Raw genomic sequence first — 20,248 nt, forward strand, 5'->3', positions numbered from 1 at the left:
AAGACTGGACTCCGGGTCTTTTGTTTCCGAGTATCTCCCTATCCCCAAACCACACTGCCTCTGAAGGTCAGCCATCAAGGATCATCAGTTCTGGGAAGGGTCAATGGCTAGAGGGCACTAGTGGTAGTGCAGTGTGTGCAAGGACCATATGCCCATTTTACAGACAAGAAGAGCCAGCTTCAGAGAGCGAAGGTTCTCGCTCACAATCTCAAAGCTGGGACTAGGACCACGGCCTTTCATCCCAAGTCAGGGCTTTCTCCCATGACTGCTGAGGGGGAGGGGAGGGAATGACGAGCAAGCCAGGGGATGGGGAGGATGGCAGTGAGGTGGGGAGTGAAGCCACAAAACAGGTCCTCGATGAAGATTTGCTGGGGGACTGATCCTGGAGTTGGAAGGCTTTTGCTTTTGAGCACAGATGAGATTTGAGCATGAGGACCCAGATGGGCTGTGACCTTCACTGGTGAATGGAGCCCTCTCCGCATGGATGAGATTGTGGGGCCTTCACAGCATCTGAGCAGGGACACGGGGGTGGCAGCTATAACTAGGTCTGAGGGGTTGGTTGGGAGCTGAAGGATGGGTGTTGCGGGGATGCCGGTGGTGGTAGACTTGGCTTCACGGTGAGATGGAAATTGGAGAAAGGGCATTTTTAAGATAACGTGGATTCGCATGCTTTGGGTGTTCCCAGCGGTAATTTAGGGCAGCTGAAGCATGTCATGGATTATGGGCTAGCATGGAAAGTGAGTGGGTAGATGGCTCAGAATCCCTGAATCCTAGAAGGGAGTAACTTTAAGAAGTCTTGCTCTGCCCTGCAGAGTCACACTTTCAAGCCTGCCTTGACCATCAGAGTTTTCAGCCTCTTCTTAAAATGAACTCTATGGAAGGCGATCCCATTGGGTATCAATGCTCTGAATAGCCAGAGCTGTTGAGGGAGAGCAAGCTGCACCCAGTGGGGCCACGATATCTGGGCACTGAAGGAATGAATGTCCAAACGTCAGGGGCTTCAGCGGAAGGGGGGCTTGAGGTGGAGCATGGTGTGGGAGCCTCACGAATGAATGGAAGTTCTCTGAGGGCAGGCACTGTTTCCATGGTCATACTAGTATCCCCAGCTCCTGGCACATAGCAGACACTTGATAAATGTTTACTGGACGGAATCATGTTGGGTCTTCGCTTTATCCTACGATCCTGTTGGCTTGCCCCCCCCCCACACCCAACAGCTAGCTAGTACGGCTCCAGGGCAGCCCTGTTGATAGGACAACCTGAGAGGTCGGAGCTGAGGCCCCCAGGTAGGCTCTCATAACAGCCTAATCCACGGCTCCAAACTCCGGCTGGTGTTTGGCGCTCTATGTCACCTGCTCCCAAACCTTCCCGTAGGGCATCGGCAGGTTCTCTTCATCCCTTGTCTGGCTGGGCATCTTGCCCCTGGTTGGTTGGATGTGCTAGTGCCCTTGTGGACGTCTTCCTCATCTTTGGGAACAGCTTGGGGGGTCACCCTTCCCAAGTGGTGCAAGACTCCAAACCAATGCTTGAACTCAGCCTGTTGGGAAACTGACATAGGAATTAAGTCCCATTCTAGTTCCGGGCATGGAGAAGCAGGTGGCATGAGGCCTCTGAGGCAGGACCACACCACACACATATGCTGGCGTCCTTTTCTAAGAGAGTGGGCACCTTCTCTGGGCACCAAGGCTTTGTCTGATTCCCAGAAAGCTCAAACAAGCCTCTGCCCTCTTCCTTGGCCATAGGAAGATGGTCTCAGTAGCCCACATGGAGGTAGGGGGTCAGGCAGCTTGGGAGCGCCTATGTCCTCCACCATAAAGATTTGGGTGCCCCCAGTAACTAGACTTTCTTGCTTATTGAGGAGGTCCCTTGAGTGTAGCTGTCTCTTCTTCTTGCCTGAGTTGACTTCTCTTGCTCTGTCCCCAGGCATGTGTGTGTGTGTGTGTGTGTGTGTGTGTGTGCTGCAAGCAAGGTTCTACCCCTCCACCCTGCGCTCAGGACACCCAAGGAGCCCCTTACCTGTAATGGGGCTGGGAGAAACATGCCCCTCAAGAAGAACAGAGGGAGATGGGAGGAAGCCCAACAGTTTACAATGGGTCAGCGTGTGGCCAGACAGCCACCACTGTCCCAATCTCTAGTCTGAAAGGGCTCTTTCTCTCTCTCTTTCTGAAGGACAGTGTTCTAGACTTTGGGGAGCCCTCTTGATCTTCTTGAGGGAAGGGAATGAGGGTAGGCATGGAGGAAAGCCTTGATCATAATCAAACAGGTAGGTGAGTCTCAGGGAAACAGGAAAGGAGATGGGATGAGGTGGGGAAGAAGGAGCTCAGGGAGAGAGAGAAAAGGATATAAGGGGATAACAGGGACAGGGGAAAGGGGGACAGGCAAATGCTAGAGAGAAGGAATAGGAGGAAGAAGGAGAGATGGGCTTTGGTTACTGGGAGACAGAGCTGGGACAGGAAAGTGATGGGGGCAGGGTTGGTTGTGACCGAGAAAGGGGCAGATCAGGGGAAAGGAGGTGAAAAGTAGAAGGGAGGAAGAGGGATCCAGAGGAGATAGAAAGGGATCAGGGCAAGAGAAAAGGAGTCTTTGGTAATGGAGTCGGGGTGGGGCAAGGAGGACAGAGATGAGCCAGGAGGAGATGGACAGGGCAGAGATCAGGGGAGGCCAGGAGGATGGGGGTGGGGGGCATTTTCTGGGTCTTAGGCAAGATTTCTCAGGTTCTCCATCCAATCCTGGGGACCTAGGGATGGCCGAGAGAGGACTGAGGCCATCAGCCACAGAGCCTGGGTGGAGAGAAGGCAAGGCAGGGCAGCCAGAACCCTTCCACTGAAGAAAATGCCCACTTAGGGCTTGAGAGCTAGACCACCCTAAACCAGAGGGTGAGAAATACAGCTGAATCCAGGTGTCAGCCTCTCCCAAGGGTTGGAGAGGAGAGGAAGAGAATAGGAGGAAGGGAGGGGAAGCTGGTCAGTGCCAATGGGATTTGGGGAGGGAAGATGGATGGGAAGTGGGAGGAGGTGAGATTTGGGGGGCATGGGGTGGGACGCAGGCCGTGAGAAGGACTTACAGGAAGGACTTCATGTCCAAGCCTCGGTTTCGAATCTGCCCCACAACGTGGTCCCAGCTGCCTGGGTTGGAGCGGCTGCGGCCCCCAGCTGCCGCCCGGTACTTGGAACCAGCCGCAGTGCCCTGGCGGGCCTGGCCCTGGCCTTGAGCTCGGGGGTTGCTGGCAGCCGGGGCCGAGCTCGTGTGGGCCTGGAGCTGCCCCAAGCTCTGGCTGGTAGTAGGCTGGTTGGGCTGCCGGCCCCTCTGCTGCTGACTCAGTGGCTGCTGGAGGCTCTGCTGCCGGAGCAGGGTGCGGGGTCGCTGGCATTTCGGGTCCCCCGCCGAGCTGGGGATATACTCTAGGGTAGTGGCCGTGGACAAGGTGGAGTCCTCAAAACTTGGGGCCGGCAGCGGCAGAGGAGGAGGAGGAGGAGAGGAGAGAAAGGAGAAGCAGATGAAGGGATCAAAGTGGAGGAGAAAAAAGGCGAGGGTCACGACCAGGAGGCCTCAGGGCAGGGTGTGCTCCGCTGGACCTCTCAGGGCCTCCATCCCAGGTCACTGCCACGCTGGTCGGCTGCTGCGAAGCTGCACCTCAAGACCACCTCCCCCCATCTCAACCCCCCCCCTCCACTCCTTGGCTCCCCTCCCTCCCCCCAGGCTGGCCCCCTTCCTAGCCCCAGCTCCAGCTTCCCTGGCCAACAGCTGCTGCCTGGGCCCACCTCCTTCCTTGGCTAGCGAGGATGCCTGGGCAGCTGTGTGGTGAAGGGGGCATCCTCCGGGGGGGGGGGCCCTGCCGCTGCCTATAACACTGAAAGACTTTGCCAGTGGGGTGTGGGGAAGCAGGTGACCTCAGCTACTCCCCGATTTGATGTTCCTACACATACAGGTCCACCTTAGACTGAATTCTGGGCCGGGATAACCCACAATTTCTGTATTTCTCATAGGCTCACAGTGGGAAAGGACCTTAGACAACCATCCAGTCCCACTGGCTCATTTTACATAAAGAGGAAACTGAGGGCCAGAGATTTGCTCAAGAAAACTCGGGTAGTCAGGGACGGGGTGAGATTTGACTCTTTGGAGATAGCTCCTTTCCCACTGCGTGACATCACCTCTTACCAGGAAGCTTTCCCCTGAGGGTCTCACCGAGCCTCCCAGGGCATGGGCTATTCTGGAGCTCTGGGACTGACTGTCCTTCTATCTTAGATCCCAGAACCCTCTACCTGGCTTACTGAGAGTGAGGCAGTCTCTGTCTGCCCCATGGGGGCTGGTCACTCACTACAACCGCTGGGAGATACCTACCCATTTCTCCTCACTTTTGATGAAGGCAAGAGGCCAGAGAATCCAACTTAGTTCTGGGAAGTACCCTAGAGACCTACTTGGTCCAATCTCCTCATTTTACAGAAGGGGAAACAGAGTCACATGTCTGATCACAAGATTTAAACCTCAATCTTTGTGATTCTAAGCCTAGAGTTTGATCCATGCCAGAGCTTCAAGAGACCTGGGGCAGAGAGAGCAATTCCTTCAGCTGCCTTAGTTTACAGATGAAGCCATTGAAGCTTGTCAAGGCAGAACATTCAGCGGCAGTCACTCCAAATCGGGGGTTATTTCAGCTACCCCGTATACTCTCTAGCATCTTAGGTCATTCAAAACAGAGTTTTCCTTCCTATAGACTTGTTGGCTATGTAGTATGAGGGGGATCACCCCATTATGGAGGTAAGTGAGGTCCTCACAAGGGTCCCCTGCCCACTCTCCTCCATCTTGGAGGCATTGAAGCCGACCAGCTCCTCAAGACTATGCCAAGATCTGTGAGAACACAGAGACCGCCTCGCCACCACCATTGGTGAGAAAGGAGGCAGAGAGAGGCCCAGGGGAGGAAGGTGCTGGGCCTACAACTGGTCTTCTGGTGGGGGGGGATCGTGGAGGGAGAGGCTGTGTTGATGCTCTTCCTGTAAGGGGCAGGAAGGCTCCCCTGGACCTCTGGACACTTTCCAGGGCCCTGAAGAGGTCGAGACCCCTTGGCTGTGGCCTTTGGCCAGGTTAGACAGTTGAGAGATGAATGTCTTAGCCCTGTGACCTAGGCCAAGGTCTCTTATCTCCTTGGGTCTGCTCCCACCTCTTTGATTGAGGAGATTGGACTAGAGGACCTCAAAGGTTTCGTACAGCTCTAGCACATTTCATGTGTTCTATTGGAGAGGCCTTCCCAGCTCTGACCTTCTCCATTCTACAGTTTTTATGTGCTCTCCACGTTCCTTCCAGCCCTGACATTCTGGGCTCCTTAGCTCTAATGTTCTGTGTTCTAGGGTTCTTTCTGATATTCCGTGGACATCTGGTTCTGACATCCCACGTTCTAAGGGCCCTCCCAGCTCTACCATCCCATGTCATGGGTTTCCATGAGAATAGAGCCTACTGCTTCCTGATCACCCTGAGTATGAGAGTCTGTACAGGAAGTTTTTGAGTCCTTTGGTCCCACAATCTTTTCTTCAGTTTTAATATCCCTGGGCTAAAAGTGGGAGCCAGAAGCAACCCCACAGACCTCAGGCCTGCCCAAGGGAAGCCCTCCCCACTCAAGGCCCTAAGGGATCCCCATTCACCAGCCAGCTGCTATGGCTCCACCTTCCTCCCCTCCACCCCCAACCTGGGCCAACTACTAATGCTGGAAGGCAATGGTTAAGCTGCCCCTCTGGGTGAGAGAGAGAGGGAGAGAGAGAGAGAGAGAGAGAGAGAGAGAGAGAGAGAGAGAGAGAGAGAGAGAGAGAGAGAGAGAGAGAGAGAACAAGAACAAAAGAAGAGAGAAAGAGAATGAGAGAGAAGAAAGCAAAACACAGTCTCAGCAGAGAGCCTGCTGCCCTCGGGGACCAAGGGGCTGTCAGCAACAGGCTGGTGCCATCTTGGACATGGCACTCAGCTCTCTAGCCAGTGGCAATAGAAGGCACAGAGCCAGGCCAGGTAGGTCCGGCAGTTCCCTGGGGCAGGACAGAGGCCTGACACTATAGCTTCCTCCTCCTCCTCCTCCTCACTGACCTCATTTTGGGTTTCCTATCACATCCTAAATTAGTCCAATCTACAACCTCTCCATCACAGGAGACTAAAATTGGTACTTCTAGGCCCTGAGCCAGTGGACAGTGTCCAGGCCGGGCTGGGGAAATTACAAATCGCCAGGCCCGAGTTGATCTCCTGGAGAGCCGGGCTGGGGCTGGCCAGTAGCTCAGGCTGCCTGACTCTGAGAGGGCAGGGGATGGGGGCCGGCTCAGAGATTTAGCTTCCTCTTGGCCACTCTGTAGGGAGACGTCAAGGAAAAACAGCCTGTTGTTTGGTCCAAAAAGCAAACTCACTCAAGGCTCAGTCCTTTGCTCAACAAGGGACAAAAGTAGTGGGTAAACTATGGGTGGTGGAGCAGACCCTCTCAGGAGAGTGAGGTGCACCCCACTGCAGGTTCCAGCGCTCTACAATGGCCAAAGGGCCGAGAAAGGGGCAGCTCAATTTTTAAGAACTTGGGAGAAAGGTATTTCCATCTACTGAGAGTGAGGCTTTCCCACCTGCTAAGAATGAGGCCATTCCACGAGTTGAAAATGGAGCTTCCATCCTAACAGCTGAGAATGGTATGCTCAACTGCTTTCAATGGGAACAGTCCAATTGCCGAGGATTGGAGGGTCCCATCTGCTGAAAGTAAGGCTGTCTCAGCCACCAGGGAGTGAGGCTGTCCCAAATGCTGAGAAGGGGACAGCCTCTCTGGCAACCATGAGTGGTCAGCATCCGAGAAGAGAATGACTCTTCTCTGAGTGATATCAGGACTGTCCACTTACGTGGGGCTGAGGGAGTTTGAATGCCAGTACAGGGAAAGCTGAGACGAGAGCAACCCAACCACCAAGAACAGACTGATTCCAGTGGAACACAAGGACAGCTCACTGACCAAGACTGAGACAGCCAATGGGAAAAGTTGGGATGAGAATGAGCCAGCCAAGGGGGACAGTCCAGCTGCTGACCTTAGATGAGCTTTGGCAGCAGACAGTATGATGGGACAATCGAGAATGGGGACAAGCTAATGGAATTAACCCAATGGTAGAAAACGGCATGCTTCAGCCACTGAGAGAAGAGTAGGATGGCCTCACCGTGAGAATGCTCGGATGCTAATGGATATGGGATCGAACAACGGCAGAGAATGGGACTGCCTAGCCACCAGAGATGGGATGGTCCAATGGAGAAGGCCAACAGGCCAGATACCCAGAATATGATGAGCCAACGGCCGATGGAGCTGGGGAACTCCAAGGGCTGGGATGAGGCTGCCCTAAGGCCAGAAATGGGATGAACTGGCAAAGAGATCAATGTCCGATGAGCACGGGAAGAAAGAGGCAGCAGCCAGATGCTGAAATGGGACAGAGTGGGTGTGTGCCTGGTCATGTCCAGGTGGCTAGGGATGGAAAGGCCTAGTCGTGATTGACAATGGGATAGCCCCACGGCTGAGGATGGAGTGACCCGAGAGGCAAGGGTGGGGGGCCAACACTGGGTGCCCCTCACGCCACCACGTCCACCCCGGCTTGTGGACAGGCACCAAGCTCACTCGCTCCGGCCGCGGTGCGCTCTCACTCACTTGGACCGGCTGAGCTTCCCCATGGCGAGGTGGCTCTGCACCGTGTGCCATCGGCCTCTCCCCGCCTTCCCATTGCTGGGCTCGCTGCGGGCAGACACGCTGCTCCTCATGGCGTCCTCTGTGGGCAGTGGCGGAGGTGGCGCCCGCTTCTCCCCTGGCCGGCCTTCCCGTTCCATTGCCAGCCCCGCCGCGGCGGCCACTTTGGCGCCTGCCAGGAGGGTGCCACTGAAGCCCGGGCGGCCGGGCCGGAGGAGTGCCAGGCAATGCCGGGGGGAGGGGAGAGCAGACCACACATGGGGAGGGGGGAGGAGGAGGAAAACAAAAACAGATAAAAGGAAGAGAGAGACAGAGAGAGAGGAGGAGGAGAGAGACGGACAGACAAGAGACAGACAGAGAGAGAGAGAGAGACATCAGCACTGCAAATGGTCAACTGAGCCTACAGAGAGGAGAGAGGGCATGGAGGGTGGGGGGAAGAGAACAACGCACCACGACAGCGGAGGGGGGCCCTCCCCACCGCCTGGTGCGGGGGCCTCGGGGGTGGGGGAGGGCAGCCGCCTCAAACTCTATCCCACAGGACAACGAAGGGTTAACGACGGAGGAGCGGGCTGTCCAGGAGAGGAGGCCCCAAGGCAGGGAGAAAGAGAGAGCCAAGTTAGTGAGACAGCTTCACCATCAGTCACCACCGCCACCAGCCACCAACCACCGACCTCTGACCACCGACCACCGACCACCAACCAGCAGCAGCAGCAGCAGCAGCAGCGGCAGCGGCAGCAGCAGCAGCAGCACACCAGCAGGGAGAGAAACAAAGGCAGAGCCACAACGCCGAGAGGGGAGAGGCCAAAACGGGCAACCCCGTCCTGACTTGGGAGAAAGGGGCGGAGGTGGGGGACCAGAAGAGACAGCGAGGGGCTGCGGGGCAGGGCTGGTGACAGACTGGGCTCTCCTGAGTAACTGGCCCTGGGGGAGGGAGGCAGGCGGGGGAGGCCGGGAGAGGTGGAGGGAGGGGAGGCAGGAGGGGTTGCTCGTCTCCATGGTCCGTCTGTCCATGGGGCGGACGGCGAGGGGGCGGGGGAGGGGAGGAAGAAGAGGAGGGAAGAGGAGTGGGGGCAGGGGGTGCGCATATACTCAGTACATATCAAATCAGGTAAAGAAACTCACTTGAGGGATAGTCGCGGATCGCCATAAGGGGCGTAGGGTGAAATGTTTAGTATAAACTCCTTGGGAGGGTAGGAGCTCCATTTCTGCTGCACTGTGCTCTCATTGTTATTCCAAAATTCTCTGTCTACATCACTAGAGGGGCAAAGAGAGAGGGAAGAAAACAGGGAGATACAAGAAACAAAAATCCGTAGTCCTGCTAGGGGAGGAATGAAGAGGAGCCGAGCCCCTGGGGGCCTGGGGAGGCGAGAGGGGCCTGGAGTGAAGGGCGGTGTGGGCTGGGCGGGGAAGGGCCCTCCCAGGCCAGGGGGCCAGGGAGGGAGTGGGCTCCTGTGGAAGAAAGGCCCCCACCGGCACACTTGGCACACAAACACACATACACACAGGCACACACACACACACACACACACACACACACACACAGGTGGATGGAAAGGAGGGAGATGCTGGGCAAAGAGCCGCAGCTGGGCAGGTAGGCAGGCGGGCAGCTTGGTAGGCAGACAGGTGCCCCATACCTTTGGAAGCTGGTAGAAGAGGGAGAGAGAGAGAGAGAGAGAGAGAGAGAGAGAGAGAGAGAGAGAGAGAGAGAGAGAGAGAGAGAGAGAGAGAGAGAGAGAGAGAGAGAGTAGAAAGCCCTGGCTGGCAGGTTCATCCCTGGGGGTGCCAAAGCAGAGGGGCTGGGACCCAGAGAGGGTGCCCCCACCACAGTCAGCTTCTACCTGGACAAAGTCGCTCCTGCTCTCTCCTGAGAGGGTGCCCCGTGCCCCTCTTCCTCCCCAGGAGGGCCAGCTGGCTCAGGACCCAGCTACCTGGTCCAACCCCTCATTTTATAGAGTGGGAAGCAGGTCCCAAAGGGTGAAGTTACTCAGGTAACATCACACAAGTTCTAAGTTAGAGTCAGGATTTGAACCCAGGCCTTCTGATTTCAAGGCCAAGATTTGTCCCAGCACACCATGCTACCTCAAACTGGCCAATTCTCTTCTTCCCGAGGATTCCTCTTTTCCCTAGAAGAGAATTCCTCTCCCTCCCCTCGTCCCTCCCACGATGGCTCCATCTCTACTCCCCATAGGGAACTCACTTCATCCTCTGTACTTGTATCCCTAGTGTTCCGCACACAGGAGGCACTTAATAAATGTTAATACATGTTATTCTTGGAGAGTGCAGTCCCTCTCCTGTCTTCTCCTATTGACTCAAGCTGCTTCGGGTCCCTGTAACTTCCCTATATCCTTAGGACTGAGGGTGGGGGGAGACTTTTCTGGGATTCAAACAGGTTGAGAACCAAAGGTCCCTTAGAGCCCTGACCCATACCAGCCTCCCCTCCCCCCACAACCCAGGTCTTTTGCCTCGGGACCAGGGCAGGAAATTATCCCTTTAGCAGCTTTCTGGGAAAGGGCAACAGGAGGTCAGGTGCTCTGGCACCTGCTACACCTTTGCCACAGCAAGATTCAGAGGGTAGTTATTCCCCCCTACCCCACTCCAAAGGTCAGGTACCAAACAGACCACTCATGCCAACCTCAAGGGCACTTCACTGGCTACCAGAGTGAGACAGGACTAGAGGGGCCCAGCTTTCATACCCAGCAAGAGCTGAAGGCTAGGCAGGGGCAGGGGGGAGCCCAGATCCCCCCATGGGCTGAGGGTCATACATGGCCAAGAAGTTCCTTTGAAAAGGATGAAAAGAAAGCTGGGCTTGGAAGGGTGGTATAGGACAGAGCCCAAGCCTTGGGGTGCTCTGATGACAGAGCAGGGGTCAGTGTGGCTGAGATGGTCCAGGATGAATACCCTGTTGCCCTCTTTAAGGCTCAGAGAGGCTCTGCTTGGAGGGGGGAAGGGGGAAGGGTGAGAAGACAAAGGGAGGATTGGGGAGTACCTTCATGGGATTGAAGGACTTTAAGGCTGGGAGAGACCCTGCACAACCCCAGAGCTGGGAATTCAATCGAGGTTTTCTGATTCCAAAATCAGTGGTCCTGCCGCTCCAGACTACTCTCTCTGAGAACGCTGCAAGCAACAAGAACTAGGGCAGAAGGGGCTTCATCTCCACCCTCCTGGGGTCTCCTTTGAAAGGCAAACCACCACAGAGATCAAGGCCTCAAGCCCCTTGGGGTCAGGAAAGCCAGGGGATCTGAAGTTCAGCTCTTTCCTATCATTTTTGTGGAAACTGAGAAAGCCATCTGACCTGAGGTGGGACAGGGCAGAGGATTTAGGAGGCAAAGGTCAGATGAGTGTGGGGAATGGGGAAGAGAATTGTGAGAACTGGCATAAAGGCCCTTGGGGTATCAGCCTATACCCAAGCTCCCAGGGCCCAAGAGGCAAAGGAGCCAAAACCCTGTAAAGGGACAGGCGCTCCCTTGGGGTGGGATGGAGCTGGTACATCTTTCTTGGCAGAGTTGGGAAAGGGAGGACAGGCCACGGTGGACACTCCCATCTTCTCCCTGCTCACAGACCCTGGTATGCTGAAGCACCTCCCTCCAGGTCTCCTTGCCCTAGAGCAGACTCCTTCCTTCACCCCACAGGTGCTGCCATGGGAATTGTCCGTGGTGCTGAATTGTAGGCTCAGCCCTGCACCACCCCTCATGACCACCGGCCAGGGACATAGCTCTTGGTGACATGAATCAAACTCTGGATTCCCAGAGTCTGGGTTCCCAAAGCTTAGCTACAGAAAATAGGGTATGGGGAAAGACTCCCTATTTTCAAGGACCCAGAGTAAGCCCATCCTGAAGAGTGAAAAATCTAATCCAGGATTTTCTCAAATGAAGAACCTTACCCAACATGAGCCTCTTTGGGGAAGATCCCAGCCCTATCATCTCCCTGAGAGTTGGGGGAGCCTATAATGTTCCCCTTCTGCTGCACAGCCTCCTCTCCCATCTCAGTCTCATCAGCATGGACTCTCACAACTTACTCCCCTCCTCCCTGAACCCTTTGGACTGAACCTTGGGCCTCACTGCCCTGGGGGTCAGGCAGCTGAGGTCTTATCATCACAAGATAGGCAGTAGTGCTTGGACACTGAGGAAGGGAGAACAGGCTAGCTCAGAGAATGATCTTCAAAACCTGCTGAAAGGGGATGGGTAAGGATGGAGTTTGGGAGCCAAAACATAAAGGCCTCCAAGGTTGGTGTTATTGGTGATGGGTCCTACAAGCCTGAGAAGGGAGACCCAGGCCACAGGGGTGCAGGACAACCCATGCCTAATTCATGCCTGAGTTCAAGGGACCCTTAAAGACACCAACTCCAGTCTAGTATGATCATAATTGACTTTCTTTACCCCTATCGATGGGCAATAAAGCCATCCTTCTTAGAGCTAAAGGCCCCTTTGCCAGACTCCAGCCCTGGTGCCTAGGAAATGGAGTCTGATCACCCTACAGATGGGGACTCACCTCTCCTGCAGGTTTGGGGGCTGGGCCATGAGAGGGGCATTCCAAAAGCCTGCTCAGGGGCACCTGGGCCCAGCCAACCCCACATCAGAACACCCAGGGCCTCTTGGCTCAATGTCTCAGCTATGGATGCTCGAGCTACCAGCTCTGAATCTGAGAGGCAGCCCAGCAAAACAAAGGCTTCAAAGGAGACCTGTAGCTAGTCCAGGGAGACTTTGGCCTCCCTCTCTCCTCTCATCCCTCACCCTGCTTCTCCCTGGCTTCAGTCAGGTCTAGGCCGGAAGCCAGGCCTGAGTGTGGAAGGAGAAAGAAGGGGCAGGAAGAAAAAAGGGGACCAGAGAAGGGTGGCAAGAGATGGTGGGAGGCAGAGGAGAAAACAGTGGAAAGGAAAAGAGAGGAGAGGCAGAAGGGAGGGAGGAGAAAAAGGAAGACAGAGAAGATGGAGAAGAGGGGATGAGGTGGAGGAGAAGGAGAGAGGAGAGGTGAGAAAGAGGAGGGGAAGATGGTTTAGGGAAGGAAGAGGAAAGAATGAAGAAGGGGGAGTGACGGGGAAAGCGACGTGGGTGGGCAGGAGTAAGTCAGCAGTGATCAGATAAAGCACCAGCCTCTTGGTGGGAAGCTGGTTCTCTGAGCCCTCCCCTCCTGTCTGGGGCCCCCACTTGGTCCCCAGCTGGCAGCTTCTTGGGGAGGACAGAGTGGGGGAGAGGAGCACCCTTGTTTCACTGCCCACCTGGCCAAGAACCTCTGGAGATGATACAGAAGATACTGCGTTTTCTGATTCTCTTGTCTTACAGTCAAGCTAAAGAGAGGTTGAACTACCCTGAGCCTAAGCTCAAGGCCCCCACCCGAGGGCACCACGCTCCTCTCCTCCGGGTCAGGTTGGAGGACAGAGATGCTCCTCAAGTCAGGAAGAGGAGACTCTGGCCTGGGGCTGGGGGTTCTGCAGGGTAAGGTCTGGGAACCCCAGGTCTGGGAACAGACCTCCAGCCAGGTTCAAAAGCAGGAAAGGAACCCTCTGGACTTCGGAGTAATGGTCGAGGAAAGTGAGAGGGAGTCTTGGGGAGGGAGGGAGGAAGGAATACCAAGTAACTTCTCCATCCCACCCCCCATCAGAACCAGGCCAGCCATAGGGAGGGGAAGGTCTCCCCCAGGCTTTCCAACAAGCTGGTGGAGTGCAAGGGGAAGCTCATGAGGTGATGTCATGCCCACTTTACAGATGATGAAATCAAGGCCCAGACCAGTTAGCAAGTCACAATCTGGTGTCAGGGCCTCTGACTTCAAATCCTTGTCTCTTTCTACTGTACATTGGTACTGTTGAGGCCTGGGACAGCATGTGTATGTGCAGGAAGCTTGGGGCACTATGGATGCTGGGAGGGGGCGTGAAGACAGCTTAATGCTAGAGGAGACATCGTGGCAAGGGCAGAGGTGTCTGAAGGAGATGGGCTCAGGGTGGAGAGAAGAGAGGAGAGGTGTGTCAGGCAAGGCTCAGAAGGGGATGCAGAGATGTTGGGCCCCTTTTAGGGGGCGGACATAGGGCGTAGGGAAGAGTACATTCATGGGGGGAAGTCTGTGTGAGGCAGGGAGATATCAGAGGATGGGGGAAGGAGAGAAGGGAGGAGGGGAGCGTCGGGGTGAGGCTGTGGAAGGGGATACAGAGATGTTGGGGTGCCTTGTGGGGAGGTGGGTGTAGGTGTAGAGGAAGGTGATGTTCATAGAGAGGAAGTCTGTGTGTCAGGGATGTCAGAGGATGGGACAGGGGGAGGAGGGAGAGCTGTGGGGACTCCTCTCACCTCAGTGGCGGGCTGCCTCGATGCCCCTGCCCCACAAGCCGATTTGGCCCACCCCACACTCCCCCAGGCACCTACTTGATAGCTTTCTTCTCACTGCGCCCACGCCCAGAGTCTGGGGTGCCCACGGTCTCTAGGGAATTCTTGTAGCGTTTGCCCTGTGGAAAGAATAGCAGGGTCACTCGAGCAGACACCCTTGGTCTAGAGAGGCCATCAAGTCCTTATTTTACAGATGGGGAAGCTGAGGCAAAGAGAGGTTCAGTGACTTGCCCAGGGTCATGCAGGCAGTAAATGTCTGGAAGAGTGAGATTCAAACCCAGGTCTTCCTGACTCCAATTCTAGCACTCTGTGCCCTATGCCACATTGCTCCTCAAGGCTACCCCTCCTGCCTGGCAGTAAGTGTCAATCTCCCCAGGCACCCTCAGGCTCTATCTCCAGGCTGCTTCTGATTTCACCAACAGGCTACTGCACAGCACCATTTCCATGCCCCTCAGAAGCAGGAAGGCATAATGATGCCAATGGAGTCAGGAAGACGAGTTCAAATGCCCCCTTTGCTGGGGCCTTTGTGACCTTGGGCTAGTCTTTTCACTCCTGGGGCCCCAGATAACTAGCTAGGACTAATTTACCAAACCCCAGATGGGCTGAGATCTGGCCCAAAGGAGGAAGTCCCCAGTCCAATTTAACCCAAGGCAACGATGTGTTTCCTGAGTACTTACTATGTGACAACCTCCAAAGAGGCAGAGAGGTGAGAGCTGGGAGTTCACCGTGGCACAATCACTGGTGCTCTGGGAATCTGAGGCCTGCCACCACCTCAAAATTCCAAGCCAAATCACTGCAGCCCTGCATCCCCTCCCAAGTTAGAGGGAAGAGGGAAGGGCAGTAGGCTGTACTTCCCTCTGCACAGCTCATTAGTGGCCAGGCCTGTCCCCAGGAACATGAAAGAAGGGAGGCACCACGATACAGAAGAAGGATGATCACTGTTCACTGGAGTCAGGGAGACCTGGGTTCCCATACGGCCTCGGACACTCCCTATGTGACCTTGAAAGCATGTGACCTTTGTGGGCCTCAGTTTCCTCATCTGTAAAGTCTCTTCTGGCTCTAAGTCCGTGCTCTTGTGAGCCCATGATTAGGAGCCAAAAAGGGGCTTAGATATCACCTAGTCCAACCCCCTCCCCGTATTACAGAGGAAGAAAGTGAGACCCAGAAGTGTTGTGTGTGTGTTTTTTTAACAATTAGTATTGAAAAGTAGAATGGCTAGGTGGCGCAGTGGATAGAGCACTGGCCCTGGAGTCAGGAGGACCTGAGTTCGAATCCGAACTCAGACACATGACACTTACTAGCTGTGTGACCCTGGGCAAGTCACTTAACCCCAGTTGCCTTGCTAAAAAAAAAAAAAGGACTTGGGGTAGTGAGTTCCCTGTCACTGGAGGTCTCCAAGCAAAGGCTAGATGACCACTTATTGGGTGGGTTCTCCTTCAAACAGAGATTGGTACAAATGGCCTGAGGTACCTCCTAGCTCCAGGACTCCCCATTGGGGTCTTGATGCTACAACATAGTGCAGGGGCTCGAACTCGGGTCCTCTACCTTGAAGTCCAGCGCTCCTTTGGATGGCAGGTTGGCTTTGCTCCCAGGCCCAGGCCTGTTCTCCCATCCCCCAGGGTCCTGGCCAGGCTCCCAGATGCAGCTCCACTCTCCGTGGACAGACGGCTCTCCGGTGCCCAGCCCAGCCACGTCACGCTGCCCACGTCACCACCCCCGCATGGCGTGGGCAGCAGCCCCACAGGGTTGGCAGGGGCCCGGTGACGTGAGCGGCTGGGGCAGGGAGAGGGGAAGGCCGTTTGTTTCCACCTCGCTCCGGTCTGACCAGCCACTGCTCTGGCCAAGGCCTATCCTCATGGCCTCAGGTCCCTAGTGCCTCAAACCACAGGCACTCAGGATTCCAAAGGGAAGAGAAGGGAAGCATCTACTGCTTATCGCTAAGGAAACTGAGATTCTACTTAGCCTCGTTCCCTCATTTTACGGATGAGGAAAGTGAGGCTCTGAAAGCATCGTGGATTGAGACCGGGAAGAGATCTTTGTGACCGTAGGCCAATCACTTCACCTCATTGTGCCTTGGTTTGCCTTTCTGTAAAATGAGGAGGCTGGATTTGGTGACCTCTAAGGTCATTCTTAGCTCTGCCTGTTATCTTATACTATATAGTCCAGGGCTGTTCAGCAGTCCGAAGCCTGGAGAGATCAGGTGATTTCAAGAAGCAGCTTGCCCAGAGAGCAACCAGCAGGGCCAAGATTCAGGCCCTCTGACCCCAAACTCAGAGTACTTCCCACTGTATTACATGAACCTGCAGGGTAAAAGAGGAGGACACATGTCTTAGCATCAGCTCCCTCTTTGTGGGAGTCATACATAGGGAGAAATGGTGCTGAGGACCCTCCTGTGGATAGAGAGAAGGCCTGGCCTTTTAGAAGACACATTTTGGGCAGCACATCCTATGGGAGTATTGGCAGCTGGGAAGGACTTTGGACACCATCTAGTCAAATCTCATTTTACAGAAGAGGAAACTGAGGCCCGAGGAGGAGTGAGTTGCCCAAGGTCACAAAGATAAGCAAGTTAGCAGATCCAGGGTTCGAATTTCTATGCTCTGACTCCAAACCCAGCCTTCCAGGGAGGGGTGAGCAAGCAGGCCTCCATCCACAGTGGGCAGCCTGAGGTCCCTCGGCCAGGCTGGGCGGGGAAGGAAAGAGAACAGCAGGGCCGATACTGTCGCCACAGCCGTAGCAAAGGAGGGACCTGCAGCAGAGGAAGGTGAGTTCTGTTCACCTTCTTGGTTTGGGTTTCTAAATATAGCCTCCTGCGGAGCCCAGTGTCATTAACATTCCTCTTGGCTATCCAGCACCCCACATGCATACTAATGACAGGGATGGGCTGAGGCCAGGCCACCCTGCTGGCCCAGAACCAGCTAGTCACTCTCCTCTGGGGCTGAGGCCTAGGGCCCAGACCGAGAGCCTGGAGGGTCAGGAGCCTCACTGCAGGATCCGAGGGGGCAGCTGGTGGCCCACTGACTCCCTGAGGCCAGAGGCAGAGGCTGCTCTGCATTGGGGAGAAGCTGGGGCTACTCTGCTGCTATGGGAGATTTCTGGATTGGCTGCTATGATTCTGCCATCGCTCTGACCTTTCAAGTCCTCAGAGCCCCAGCTGCTGATTCTAAACACCCTGGCCTTCCAGCACCCAAACACACACACACACACACACACACACACACACACACACACACACACACACGCTTTCCCAACATCCCATAATGCACACCAACACCGACCCCAAACACCCAATTATCCCATCCTCTCCAAAGCAAAACAAAAGACGCTGTCCCGCAGATGCTCCCTTCAGCTGCAGCCCCTCCCCAGGCAGACTCAGCAGAGGCCCTGCAGAGGCCCAGCAGCTGAGAGGGACACCTGAAACATGTGTGAGGAGAGAGGGGCTCTCCTGACTCCTCTCCCCAGCATGAGCTCCTCGTGGGCACCGTTCGCACCCAGGGCCCAGCTCTGCCCTAAGTAGGTTTCACCTGAAGCGAGTCCCCTCCCCTCCAGGCCTCCTGAGCCCTGAGAGAAGCTTGGCTACATCTCCCAGGCCCCTTTCAGTGCTAACATTGCATGTTCTCAGCTCCCTCCCAGGGCTGACATTCTGCATTCTAAGCCTCCTATGTCTGATGTTCTCTCTTCCAAGGGTCCTTTCAGCCTTTTCTAGACCCAGTAGAACCATAACTTTGGCAGCACTACCTGAGCTAGGCCTCTGAGGCCTTCCACCTAGAGGTACCTGACCTCCCGGCCAGCTAAAGGGGCCTCAGAGGCCAATCCCTACCTCAACACAAGATTCCCCTACAGCACAGACTCTAAGGCCTCTGGCGCCAGGGGACTCATTCCCCTTCGAGGAAGCTCAGTGCATTTGGGGTCAGCTCTCGTGATCAGGAATTTCCAGTCTTGAATCTCACCAGTCTCTTGCCTCTCATCACCAACCTGGTACTCACAAGGCAAAACTGCTACCAGCCCATTAGGACAGATGATGACGTGCCCATGGTCACAGAGGTATCAAGGGGGAGAGCCAGGATTGAATCTAGCACCTCTGCCTCCAAGTCTAGCAAATTTCCAATCAGGTCATGTCATGTTACCTCTCCATATCCAGACCCAAAGTCTGGGGTCGGCCAGCACAGCCCTGTCACAAAGGAACTCTCCCAGCAGTGGAGGGCTCCCTCCAAGCAGAGGCCAAAGGACTGTTTGCCCACCGAAGTTTGTGGACAGGGGCGGGAGAAGATTCCTGTGCAGATACAGGCTGGACACGACAGATGAGTGAATGAAAAATATTTATTAAGGGCTTACTATGGGCCCAGCCAGATGACCTCAGAGGTCTCGTTTTCAGCTCTGAGACTATGAGCTTCCAGGCCTAGCTGCCCTATAACTCCCTGGCACCTCAGAGTCTGTAGCCAAAGAGAGCAGCTCCCTAAAGACCCCATGGAACCCACACCTGACATCCCTGGGCCATCCACTGACATCCCCCCCAAGTCAGCACAGAGGTCAGCAGCCATTCTGTGGACTCCGCCTCACCCCCAATCACCTGGAGGCTGCTGGCACTGCCCCTCCTCCAAGGTCTGGGAACTAGCCACACAACCCTCCCATAGTCAGTCAACACACAAGTGGTACAGAGAAAAGGCACCGGCCCTGGGCGGGTACTACCCATGTAACCTTGGGCAAGCCACTCCTCCCTGGGCATCTTTGGGCCCTGGCCTACAAAAGGATGGGGTGGGACTAGGTGGCCTGAGGTCCCCAGCTGCTCTAAACTGAGGCTCCCATAGACTCCTAAAGGTCAGTTAGTCTCCCCCTCCCCCCAAGGGCCAGGGGCATCCTCTAGCTCACGGTCTGCCAGCAGCCTCTCCCGCATCATTCAGTCTTCCTATAAATCTCTTTATCAAAAAAGTTGGCGACTTTGGTCTAAGATCCATCCAGGCTGCCCCAGGGTCACACAACTATCCCCTCCTCAAGGGTTTCACCTTCTCACCCCCCAGCTCAGAGGGCTCCTGCCAGGCCCTGTGGCTGGGCCGCGTATGGCCCCTATGGGGGCAGAGGATGGTTCAAGAGTTGGTCTGGGGAGAAGCAGGGAAGGGGAGGGGGGGAAAACCATGAGGAAAACTCCAAGGGGACCTCGGTCTGGCCCAGCTGACAGCAGAGAGCTTGGAAACAGCTCACCATCCCCTCCCCTTACACCCCCTCCTGCTTCCAAGAGTCGGCAAAGGGGGGGTCGGCTGAGCAGAGCTGGAAAAAGCTGGCTCGAGATTAAGGAAGTTATTAATGTTCGGAAATAGGATCTGCAAGCACGGGGTTGTCACGTCATTCCTACTGAGGGGATGGGCAACCCAGGAGTCTTGTGTAGGGGAGCCCCTCAGGGAAAGGAGGCAGACAGATGAAACCCAAGGGCCCCCTAGCCAGAGTGGAACACAGGAGAGATCTGGGGGGCCTGAGGAGAGGCAGCCAAGGGTTAGGGAAGGAATGCCGTGTGTGTGTGTGTGTGTGTGTGTGTGTGTGTGTGTGTGTGTGTGTGTGTGTGTGTGTGTGTGTCTGGGTGGGGAGGGAGGAGGAGGTGGTAGGTAGAGCACAATGAAACACAATGGTTTCCAAGTTTCCCAGGAGGGAGGAAGGAGCAGCTTTGGCCAGAGACCCTGAGCTCTGCTCTGTGGTCTGGCATTCCACAACACCCACTTAAGTAGCCCAGGCTCCTGGCCCACTACCGCCCATCCATCCGCCTGCAGTCCCCAGACGGATGGGAAGGGCCGCCTGTCCTTCTCACCTTGCCTATCCACCAGGCGCCAGCCTGTCCTGCTTGTCACCTCTGCCTCTGGGGACCCAGCCAGCCTTAAGGTCTACGCTGACAGCCAAGGCTTGCCCCCAGGCAAAGGCTGCAGGGAGGGCCCAACTCAGCAGCTGCAGCCTGGGGCCCCTCACTCTGCTTGGCCATCCTGCCTTGGGTCTTTGGGGAGAACACGATTAGCCCCCTCCCTAAATTCACAGCAAGAGGGAGCCCTCCACAGCAACATACAGAGTCATAGAGACACATCTTACACTCACGCACATGCACACACACACACACACACACACACACACACACACACACACAGAGCACACAGTCACCCCCACAGACCACGGTGCTTCTGAATACATGTTAACCTGCTGCTGCCCAGGAAAAGTCCATCCTTCTTCCTTTTGCTGACTGACTGGCTCCCCACTTTTGGGGAAAGCTGCCGGATTTAGCCAAGTTAACAAGAATTTA

General features: G+C 55.5%; 1 protein-coding gene across 5 annotated transcripts in view; it reads right to left on the reverse strand.

Moving 5' to 3' along the window:
- SYT7 (synaptotagmin 7) overlaps window positions 1-20,248 on the reverse strand; it is a 92,184-nt gene that overhangs the window by 35,574 nt on the left and 36,362 nt on the right. Inside the window, exons 3-6 of one of the 5 annotated variants that reach the window (XM_020968111.2) lie at window positions 14,014-14,093; window positions 8,786-8,917; window positions 7,628-7,852; window positions 3,062-3,436 (exon numbers count right to left, since the gene is read on the reverse strand). In XM_020968111.2, the coding sequence (XP_020823770.1) occupies window positions 3,062-3,436; window positions 7,628-7,852; window positions 8,786-8,917; window positions 14,014-14,093 (812 nt within the window). The remainder of the gene's footprint in view (window positions 1-3,061; window positions 3,437-7,627; window positions 7,853-8,785; window positions 8,918-14,013; window positions 14,094-20,248) is intronic. The other 4 variants (XM_020968113.2, XM_020968114.2, XM_020968115.2 and 1 more) reach the window with 4 other exon arrangements.

The sequence above is a fragment of the Phascolarctos cinereus genome, unplaced genomic scaffold (genome assembly GCF_003287225.1).
Source record: "Phascolarctos cinereus isolate Bilbo 61053 unplaced genomic scaffold, phaCin_HiC Scaffold_9;HRSCAF=440, whole genome shotgun sequence".
In the NCBI taxonomy this organism is placed as follows: domain Eukaryota; kingdom Metazoa; phylum Chordata; class Mammalia; order Diprotodontia; family Phascolarctidae; genus Phascolarctos; species Phascolarctos cinereus.